This window comes from Hemibagrus wyckioides, linkage group LG17 (genome assembly GCF_019097595.1).
Source record: "Hemibagrus wyckioides isolate EC202008001 linkage group LG17, SWU_Hwy_1.0, whole genome shotgun sequence".
In the NCBI taxonomy this organism is placed as follows: domain Eukaryota; kingdom Metazoa; phylum Chordata; class Actinopteri; order Siluriformes; family Bagridae; genus Hemibagrus; species Hemibagrus wyckioides.
This window is the reverse complement of record NC_080726.1, coordinates 15,152,565-15,163,652: the sequence shown is the minus strand read 5'-3', so window position 1 is coordinate 15,163,652 and position 11,088 is coordinate 15,152,565. Positions and strand designations below refer to the sequence as shown.

General features: G+C 40.2%; 1 protein-coding gene across 1 annotated transcript; it reads left to right on the top strand.

Annotated features, from left to right (window-relative positions):
• The first annotated feature begins 216 nt into the window (after nucleotides 1–216).
• appbp2 (amyloid beta precursor protein (cytoplasmic tail) binding protein 2) lies at nucleotides 217–10,183 on the top strand. The gene is made up of 13 exons (XM_058413722.1): nucleotides 217–595; nucleotides 2,576–2,664; nucleotides 3,046–3,197; nucleotides 3,275–3,398; nucleotides 3,636–3,804; nucleotides 3,896–3,985; nucleotides 4,150–4,217; nucleotides 5,345–5,450; nucleotides 5,547–5,671; nucleotides 6,208–6,293; nucleotides 6,460–6,650; nucleotides 6,839–7,004; nucleotides 7,918–10,183. The coding sequence occupies exons 1-13, from the start codon at nucleotides 458–460 to the stop codon at nucleotides 8,178–8,180; spliced, it is 1,767 nt and encodes a 588-aa protein (XP_058269705.1). The 5' UTR covers nucleotides 217–457; the 3' UTR covers nucleotides 8,181–10,183.
• Nucleotides 10,184–11,088: the final 905 nt, after the last annotated feature.

Sequence of the window (11,088 nt, the reverse complement as noted above, 5' to 3'; positions counted from 1 at the left end):
GGAACCTGGGAGAAAAGGCAGCTTGTATATCACTAATAAATATCACCCATAATATTTAGCACATTTACAGCCTGCTGCATTAGGATTAGAGAGAATTAGTGATGGTCCCATGATCGGTTAGCCAGTTTTATTAGACCGTGCCAGTTTGTTTGTTGGGCGTGACCTGTGCGCGTCCTCACGTCGACGGCTTGCACGCCATTGCGTCATTACGTCGCGTTCGCTAAACGGCGTCTGTAAAGAGAGAGAGGGGGCTGGAGGACCAGATTTAAAATATGAGATTATGACCGGGTCTCGTTTATAACCCAGACGACAGCGGTCCGTTTCGATCGCTTTGGGTTTTTCAGTGGACTGGGTTGTATGTGGAGTGACGGAGAACTGCGTTTTACCTTGATAAGGTAGCGGGGGAAGGGAAAGTAGAAAGGGGGCTGTTGCTGGATATTTGGAGAAGGAAAACAACATGGCCGCTGTGGAGCTGGAGTGGATCCCCGAGACCCTGTACAACACTGCTATATCAGCCGTAGTGGATAATTACAGTCGGTCGCGACGGGACATACGCTTACTTCCTGAAAATATTCAATTTGATGTCTACTACAAGGTAAACGAGAGTCCTTAACGAGTTGCACACACAAGGACTTTTAACTAGCGAGTTGGTTAGCGTGGGAGCTTGTTTTCGTTTAGTTGACTCCAGAGATTAGCGAACATCAAACGAGCAAGTCTGGAAGTTTTAAGCAGTTGTATAGGTCTTTGCTTGAAAAAGCTAGCGTGGCTAATTAAATAGGCAACGAATAGCTTCGAGTGAAAGACTGTCAGTTCATTAAACGAGCTCTGTAGTACAGTTTCACCGAGGAAGTGTGAACGTTATAGAACAGAGGGAGTGCAGATCTCAGGAGCGGAGGCTAGCGAGCGAGCTGGATGAGAGAACTGAGCTGGCTCGTGCCAGTGCCTCAATCCTCGACGGATTAATCGATTATTATGCAGATCTGATACAACACCACTCTTCGTATATTTTATAAAGATAAGTTATCAACTTTTCAACTGTCTTATGATGTTGACGTGGACGAGTTGTATTTCTGGGAGTGTTCGTGTTTCTCACAGTACACTTCACTAAGACCTGCTTCAGTGTTCATGTCAGTGTGAGCAGTGTACACATATTCAGTGTGAACAGTGTCCACTCTGAATAACAGGGAAAATGATATTTTTTATTATATTCCTGCATCGGCAGATGGCCAGTTTCATTAGCAGATTATTATAGAAGTTATTATTTAAAGTAATGACTTCTCTTGGTGTATGTGTGTGTGGGGGGTGGTTATAGTATATGCTGGATATATGTACAGGTCTGGAAAAAAAAAAAAGAGCGCACTGACCAATCTCCAGATTTGAACCCTATTGAAAACCTCTGGAATGTCATCAAGAGGAAGATGGATGATCACAAACCATCAAGTAAAGCTGAGCTGTTTGCTTTTTTGCATAAAGAATGAGTTTAAGAAAGAGTGGTATAAAGTTCCCCAACAGCAATGTGAGAAACTGGTTGAGATCATGGAGCCAAAACACATGCAAATCGGGGCTATTCCACCAAATACTGATTTCTTAATGTTATTTAGCCAAAGCATTAACACAATTTGTTTATAAATTATTTGCATTTTGTTTTATTTAAGTTATTAAAGCTCTGCAAATACTGCATGATCTTGGGTTATTTTGATGTGTTGTCATTTGCTTTAAATATACACTCTAAATAACAATAGTTATATTTTGAATTTAGGAGAAATATTGTCATCAGTTCACAAAAAAATGAAACAAAACTATTCAACTCACGAATACATGTACCTGTAAGAAAAAAAAAACATAAGAAACTGAGTATTTTGCAGTGATCTCTTTTTCGAGAACTATCTAATATACATATATATATATATATATATATATATATATATATTAGATAGTTCTCGAAAAAGAGATCACTGCAAAATGATCATATATATATATAACGCTGTTATGCTGTTATAAACAAGTATTAATAAACACAATACATAATATCACCACTCTTTTACGCACTGTTATGCACATATTGATTCATTTACATCACTTATGGCAAGGACCTGCCGTGTGTGTGGTAAATATTGTGAAGTGTGGGAGTTTCCCTCAGTGTCTGTGTTGGAAATGCCTTTAATTAAACTTACTGAGATATCACAAAATTTTAACATCCTGATTCAGTTCAAAACAGAGTACTGATTGTTGTTAGTTGTGTGTGCTTTTCTATAATCTGTTGTTAATTTTATAATCTGTTTTTTTTTTGTTGAAAGTATGAACGTTCTGTATTATGTATTGCGTTTTACATTGCAGTGTGTCACTGTCTTTACAGTTTAAACCAAGACCATGTAAGTTTTCAGAGAGGATTTGTTGGAGAACCGATGTTGCGCAAACCTGTGTGTTCTGATCGTATCTGTTACTGAATGTCCTTTTTTGTTTCTTTGCATCCATTTTCCAGCGCTCTTACTTTCCCAAGGGAAAGGGTCACTTGTCTGCATTGTGCCATGTTGACAATAAATGTTAGTCAATCTCATTTCTCTGTATTTTCCAGCTTTACCAGCAAGGCCGGCTTTGCCAGCTGGGAGGGGAGTTCTGTGAGCTTGAGGTCTTTGCTAAAGTCCTCCGAGCTTCTGACAAAAGGTATTGGACAGTAGGACAGAGATCTCTTTTGTTTGGCAGTGTAGGGTAGGAATGAAATGGGGTTTATTTCAGTGTGTGAACATGATGATGATGATGATGATGATGATGATGACGACAACACTATGATATTTGGATGCTTCATTGTTACTTATCCAAACTAAATGTATGTTGTTACATTTTATTAAGTAGAAATTTTCGTGTTTTATTTACTTTTTTCTTATAGATACTAGTTGAGATTTAATTTAATTCAGAATTGATTTTTGGTTATTTTAGTAGATAAATGAAAATTGAGGTTCTTTTAAGAACATGGGGTTTTCTTCGTCCTGTGGTTTTTTTTTTTGCCTTGTATTGCCTCTGAGGTTTCTTTACCTGTCTTCTCAGGCACCTCCTACACCACTGTTTCCAAGCACTAATGGACCATGGCGTGAAAGTGGCATCAATCCTGGCCAACTCCTTCAGCCGCCGATGCTCTTACATTGCCGAGTCAGACGCTCACGTTAAAGAGAAAGCCATCCAGTTCGGCTTTGTTTTAGGTCAGCAGCTGTGCTATGGTTTTTTAAATGTTGATGGCTGACTGAAAGTGTTAGTAATGTCTCTGTTTTCCTGCCAGGTGGCTTTCTCTCAGATGCTGGTTGGTATGGGGATGCAGAGAAGGTTTTTCTCTCATGTCTCCAGTTGTGTATGTTACATGATGAGATTCTGCACTGGTATCGTGCACTGGAGTGCTGTGTGAGGTGAGAAGAAATAATCTATCTGCTGTAGGGAAAATATAACCATCTACGTGTGATTTTGAGCCAGAACTATTGTGTAGTAATAGCTCAAGGTGTCTATCACTTCCTGCTCTCCTGGAGGTCCGATTTTAACATGGAACTTCATATTAAATGACTGATTTTACTCAGTGATACCTCCATAACTTGCCAAGCCACGTCACACATTGTTTTTTTAATGGTTCTTCCTGTTTGGATTGTAAGGTTGCTTCACGTGCGTAATGGCAACTGCAAATATCACCTGGGAGAAGAGACATTCAAACTTGCCCAGTCGTACATGGACAAGCTAGCCAAACACAGTCACCATGCCAACAAGGCTGCCCTTTATGGAGAACTGTGTGCTCTGCTCTTTGCCAAAAGCCACTATGATGAGGTAAGGAGCTGAACACCCCAGGTCTGATCTTTTAGACAAAAAAAACCTACACCATACTACATGATGAATATACATTTCCTTGGTGATTCAGGCATACCGCTGGTGTATAGAGGCCATGAAGGAGATCACTGTAGGCCTGCCTGTGAAAGTGGTGGTTGATGTCCTGAGACAAGCCTCTAAGGTAATTTCTTTAGTGGAGTGGTAAAGGCTCTCTTCAATCAACTGACATTTGGTTTATAAATGAAGTCTATATAGACTAGATCAGCAATATCCCCAAGCAGACTTGAGATGAACTTATTAAACTTGTGCAGTTGCTCATGTTTGTTCCATATGTTTCTCCTGCAGGCATGTGTTGTTAAAAGGGAGTTCAGGAAAGCTGAGCAACTGATAAAACATGCAGTATTTCTAGCACGGTAAGCAATCTCTGAATAATGGGTTGACATCCTCTATGTCCCATGATGTGTTATTATTTTACATATATTTATTAGGCAGGTAAAGCATTATATTTTTTAGCATTATTTTAGACTTTTCTATACTAATAGCTACAATGATACTAACTACACTAGTATTCTCTGCAACACTTTCTTCACAACAAACATTTCCATCCAGCTAGATCAGCAAGCAACACACACAATTTCTTGCTCATTCATACATGTACTCATAAACAAAAGGGGTGATACAATACAGTGTGTTCTCTGGGTCCAGTACATTTGTGTATCGAGAAAATACCTTTTAAGGTTTTTTTAATGATGTCTGTGTTTTCAGTTATGATGCCTAACAAACATACACTGCTGTTTCAGAGCATGCATGGTGTTAGAGTTGTATATATGTGTGTATGTTACGTAAGTGGAGCAGGCACTGTGTCTGTTTTCTTTCCCACACAGCATTCATTTGTGTAGGAAAGTTTGCAACAAAGCAAGTTTGTATCATGACTTCATGTGATTAACAATACAGATTGCTGCAATGAATCACACATGTTTATTCCTGGCACCTCAGACACATTTATGTGTATATGGTGCAATCCTGCACAAATAAATGCTCTGCCCTATCTGATGACTCCAAGTCCCTTATTAGAGTTCTGTAGCGATCAATATCTTGAATAACCAGCTCTCAGTGGGGCAATCCTTATCAACAGTCGAAAGGCTGCACAGTAAAGCAAACCATTTGTGATAAAATACTATTAATATTATGTGAGGTGTAATGAACATTTAAATTGAATCAAACCCATACTTCCCCTTCTGAAGATATAGCTTTTTTGCTTTCCAGAAAGCACATTAGAAATTCAGTGCAGAATGGACATTATTAACACCATGTACGCAGCCCTTAATAAATAAAATACTTTTACACTTGGTGTTTTTGTGCTTTTTAACAAATAGTATACAAAACAAATTTTTACTTGTCATTCGTAAGCACTAGCGCTGCAGTTTGCCCCTTTTCCATCCCATATGTTCCCAATTCCTGCTTTAACCTTTTTTTTTATTTCCACAACTATAATCTCACAGGCCTCATTCTTTTACTGATGTATGAATGCATTTTTCAGGGAACATTTTGGACACAAGCACCCAAAGTACTCTGATACGCTGCTAGATTATGGATTTTATCTTCTAAATGTGGATAACATTTGCCAGTCTGTCGCCATATATCAGGTGGGTCCAGTGTCATTTTCTTGAGAATCGTCACACATTCGGATAAAGCTCCTTTTTATTGTTTATCACCTTTCTTTGTGTGTGTGTTGGTGTTAGACTGCACTGGATATTCGGCAGTCTGTGTTTGGAGGCAAAAATATCCATGTGGCCACGGCGCACGAGGACCTAGCATACTCCTCTTATGTGCACCAGTACAGCTCTGGAAAATTTGACAATGCACTGTGAGTACACCGTTCTATTCCTGGACTTCTAATTGGTTATTTGGCTAGACAGAGGTACCAGATACTGACTGATAAATCTGATTTCTTTGGAAATTGTCAGGGTTATTACTACGTTTCTCATATTTTCTGTTCCTAGGAAAGTGTTTACATATTTGTTAGGTCAGAGGCAAAAGAACAAGAATGTCCCAGCACAAAGAGAAGGCATGCAGGCACATTTCATTTTTACTTTGAAAGGAACACCAATTTGTTTCCAAGTACAGCTGTTCACACGCTACTTGCAATGAAATCACAAATTTTAGTCATAAACAATACCATTCCTTTGGGATTGTTCAATGGCGCTTGGAGTGGGTTGTTTTAGAGCCACGTGAAGACAGACCTCTGTTTGCTGTTCTCCCCTTTAACATGGTTAAATTGTTCTGTCAGAAAGGGAAACGCTTTATTTTTTATTTACAGAAACATTTATTCAATATGATAAAGTGCCCATTTGATGAGTAATGTTTCTCAGAGGTCTTACTCAAGACTTGTGCTGTGTTTAGATTTCATGCCGAACGGGCCATAGACATCATAACTCACATTCTCCCTGAGGATCATCTACTACTGGCCTCCTCCAAGAGGGTGAAAGGTGAGCACCATAGTGAACTGTTCTCACTCTTCAAAAGTGGGATGAGACGAGAAAAGCTAAAAGAAGCCTTGTCCTTGGCTTTGTTTTTGTGGTTCTTTTGGAATAGAGCACTTGGCTTCAGCAGTTTCATTCATATTGGTCATGTGTGTTGATTGTCTCTCCCTAGCATTGATCCTGGAGGAAATTGCCATAGACTGCCATAATAAAGAAACAGAAGAGCGCCTTCTGCAGGAGGCTCATGACCTGCACCTCTCCTCCCTCCAGCTGGCCAAAAAAGCCTTTGGAGAGTTTAATGTCCAGACGGCGAAACATTATGGCAACCTGGGTCGTCTCTACCAGTCTATGCGCAAATTCAAGGTTACATTTTTTTTTTCTTTCAATGTATTCGGCTAATCCAAATTAATAAATTAAAAAAGGATGCCACATGACATGTATTTAGTATGATCACCTAGAATGATCAAAGCACATCAATGACTAAAGCTCCCAGTTGGTTTTGTTTTTAGTGGTATAGTGTGTACAGACTTCAAGAATGGTTTGTATTGCAGGAGGCTGAGGAGATGCACATCAAGGCCATCCAGATCAAAGAGCAATTACTGGGACAGGAGGACTATGAAGTGGCTCTGTCTGTGGGACACTTGGCTTCCCTTTACAACTACGACATGAACCAGTACGATGACGCTGAAAGGCTCTACCTTCGCTCCATCGCCATCGGTGAGCTCAACAGGCTCCAACTTGATCAGGAGCAGTAAAATAATCATTGACACCACACACTTGAGGATTATTTAGACAAATAATAATTGGCGATAAGCCTCGAATCGGGCCATTCCCCCAAGATCACTTGAGGTAAATCAGGCCGAAAATCAGACATAGTCATCTAGTGTGTAGCCAGCTTAAGTCCCAGTTCAACAACCATAAAGAGAGGCTGTGCTGTCTGGGTGGAAGGGATCATGTGGACTCTTTCTTCCCTGTTTATCAGAGCAACACTATCCAATTGTGGGGGTGTGTGAGCTCAAGTATGCAAAACAGGACGCTGTACAAGCAGCAGTTTGCAAAGATTTGGTTGGTTGGCTTTGTGTGTCTGAGTAATCTCAGCCTCATCTGTCATATGGTATGAGAGAAGCTGGGTAGTGGGTGGAAATTGGCAATTGTCCAAATTAGGGAGAAAATGGAGGGAAACTTAGAAGAAGAGCAGTGTCAACCATTTTACATCTACTAAGCTACTCTCTACTCATAGACTCTCCCCATTTAAATCATTTTACTCTGGAGTGTATTTGAAGAACAAGCCAGTTACACGAAGGGGTTTTAATGCTTAGCAACCATGCACCTGCTAGTTCAATATTGACCCAGAGTTGGTTATGAAAATAGGATACACTGGTTGATAAGGGTATGTTGGTTGAGACTGTGAAAGTGGGATCTATATCTACACTGTCGTGTCATCAGCAGGCCATATAATCATGATTAGTGCTATGACATGCATTGCATAATTAGTGTAAAGCTGATATCTGTTACAGTGTATGTTCAGAAATACAGTATTGAGAGATGCTGGGGGTTTTGCTGTTGTTGTTTTTGTTTTAAACCTTTTGATTTGTTGTAATTCCTGCATGTGTCCTGTGTATTTCTGTAGGTAAAAAGCTATTTGGAGAGGGCTACAGTGGACTGGAGTATGATTACAGAGGCTTGATCAAGCTTTATAACTCTGTGGGGAATTACGAGAAAGTGTTTGAGTACCACAACATCCTCTCCAACTGGAACCGTTTGAGGGACAGGCAGTTCGCAGTGGCCGATGCCCTAGAGGACGTCAACACCAGCCCACAGGCCACAGACGAAGTAGTGCAGTCCTTCCTGCTGTCAAACAGCCATGTTGTTGGACGTTCCTGTATGGGTTAAACTACAGGACCTTGTGGTCTTCATTCCACACACCTACACTCACCTGTATTCTCACACATCCTCATCTGGATTTATTCACACCTAATCACACGCAGCAGCGAGACGGACTGGATCGTAAAGCTGCAAGGTCATCCAAGTAAGCAGGTCCCACAGTCCTGTTATTCACATGAGCCCTGTTGAAGAGACACGGCATCTCTACAAATGCAAACTTGTCCGGTGGAAAGCAGCTTTCCGATGGCACCAAGTTCACATTTCTGTTAAGGATTTTTAGACTTCAGAGGACCTGATTATTTATCTGAGGAAAATAGGAAGAAAAACAGACAGCAGCCTAATAGTTTTACAGATGGAAATATAAAATGCCTGCTTTTTTTTCTTCTTTATTTGGGTGGGTGGAGAGGGAAGGGGAGGGGCTAACCGAAGTATTGCTCTACACATGCATATTGTGCACATTCTCTGCCTGCACTCCCTAAGCTAGGACAGAGCGTACACTGAGGCAGGCTGGACAGACAGAGCCATCACTTTCTCGGGACAAGTGAAGGACACCCGCGCATCACATATTTAGTTCTTTGTGAAGTTTGCCACTTCTCCATGCAATGCAGAACCCTGCATTAATGATCACCCATGCTCTGTTTTGGCAAGTTCAAGGAAACCTGTGTTACATTTTAATTGTGTCTGGTTTCTTTTTCCCTTCATGCCATGATGATAGGAATGGACGTTATGGACCAGTAAATTCATTTTTGCTGTTCATGCAGCGTTTGTTCCTGTTTTTCTGATTTATTTTTTTTTGTATCCTTGCATATTAGTACTGACATAGTTTCATTTAAAAATGCCAATAATTTATATATAAAGTGTGCTATAATCTTGTAGGTGTATCATTGCAAGTGGATGAGCCAAAATGACTGATTAAAATGATGTGAGATCATGGCTGCCAACATGAGTGAGTCGAGGGGGAGAGGACACACCTAACCACCTGCAGAGTCAGACAGCCGAGCAACATATAAACACAAGTGATGCACACGAGTGTCGTGTGGCTTGCTCTAATTGGTCATTATTGTTATCCTTTCTATTCAGATTTGCACTGATTGAGACCTTTGGCCCTTTGCCAGAGAACAGAGCTTATTGCTGCCACTGGCTTTGTAAAGAGGCTCCACTACAGAGGGGACCAGTTGTGTTTAAAGTGTAGGGCTGGTGTGAATTGATCAGCACTGTCATGGCGGCAGACTTAGTCACGATGTACCATACGCATGATGGCTGCAATCTCATCTCATACTCCTGATTAATTAAGGCGATTTAATTCCTGTTACTTAATAATGACCTCCCTCCACTTGTTCTAAAATCCACAACTAAAAAGATGTTTGTTGAAGCTTTAAACAAGGTTTACAAAATAAGCATTTGTTACTTGATCATTTGTTAAGAGGCAGTATTCTCAAACACAACTTTCCAGATCACACATTCATGCATTTGATTGTGTTATATTCTACAGGACTATTGTTTTAAATGATGTGGGGTTTGTTTTCTATCTTAGGTGACAAGATCAGAGTGTGAAGTCTAATGTATGTCTGTGTGCGTGAGTGTGAAAATATATATATATATATATATATATAAAAATAGAATAGTAAATGCAGAGCGTTACCTTGGTCTATGGGGAGTGGGTTGGAAAGTAATGATGCTGTCGCACTGCAGTAAGGACCCCAGCGCTAAGTCCCGGCCTTAGCTTTATAGGATGCTCGGCTGGTGGTGCTCTGGCTTTGTCAGCCCATACGCTTGCTTCAGGCCCTGCTGTGAAATTAAATTGAATTGCAACACTAGCTGTCTTCTAGCTCTCACATTCCACGTGTGAGTGCACTGAAGTTACCCGTTATACTGTTGAAAATCGGATTTCAACACTCTGCAGATGATCTCCATAAAGGGAATTGGAATAGTGGAAATGTTTGCCTTGTTTACACAGAAACAAATTGTATTATTGGAATATTACAATAAAAAGAACCTGTGATCCTGATAAAGATGTATTCCCATTTGACTGATGATTTGCAATAACTGGGCAGAGATATATTGATCATCCTGAGTGGCTGTTCTAGATGTTATTTTGTTTGCGACTACGTTCGTGTAATCGGTTGCTGTATGAGTCCATGCATACTGAAAATAAGGAGGGGGAAAAAATGACAAAAATGTAAATCTGTCTCACCCACATTACAAAATCTTATTCTAAATCATTTGTGTTGCTCACTCTGTCTTGTATGCTGTGGTGTAACAGTGTAGAGCAATGGAGATGTGAAAGATCTGATGATATTCAGTCTGGTCTCAGTGTATCAGGTCAGTATTTCCTAAAATTGAAACAATGACCTTTCTCTACTTTCTTCATCTATTGTAACTAATTACTTTTACAATGATTATAGCAATGGTTTATAACCCCAGCGATTGCATTACATCTAAACAGAATTTGCACTGAACGAATCACTTCTGTTGAACTGAAACTTCTTGAAGTGTTGAATGCTTTACTCTTATTACTAGACCATGTTACCTGTATACAAATCTCTAGTATTTGAGTCCAAACTGCCTGAGACTGAGGGAAGGTTTCCCAGAATGCATTGGGGAATAGACAACAGTGCACTCCATGTTTCTGGAAGAAAGCCAGATCAGACACTGCACACTGAAAGGGAGCAGACTTTCTCCAACGCTTGATTTCATTTGGAAAAGGTACACACGACTCTGGCAAAACTGATGTCTTGTATATTTCTATTTCCTGTTGTCTGGATGAAATTCACTTTTTCTAGGGTCCCAACTAGCACAGCAGGAAAAAAACCTGGCCCTGTCTTTAAGACACTGTACATTTGCATCCTGACAATGCCTCAGCCACCAGTGGCCAGAAGGCAAGGGATCAAAATTGACCATGTGTTCTCGGTGGGAA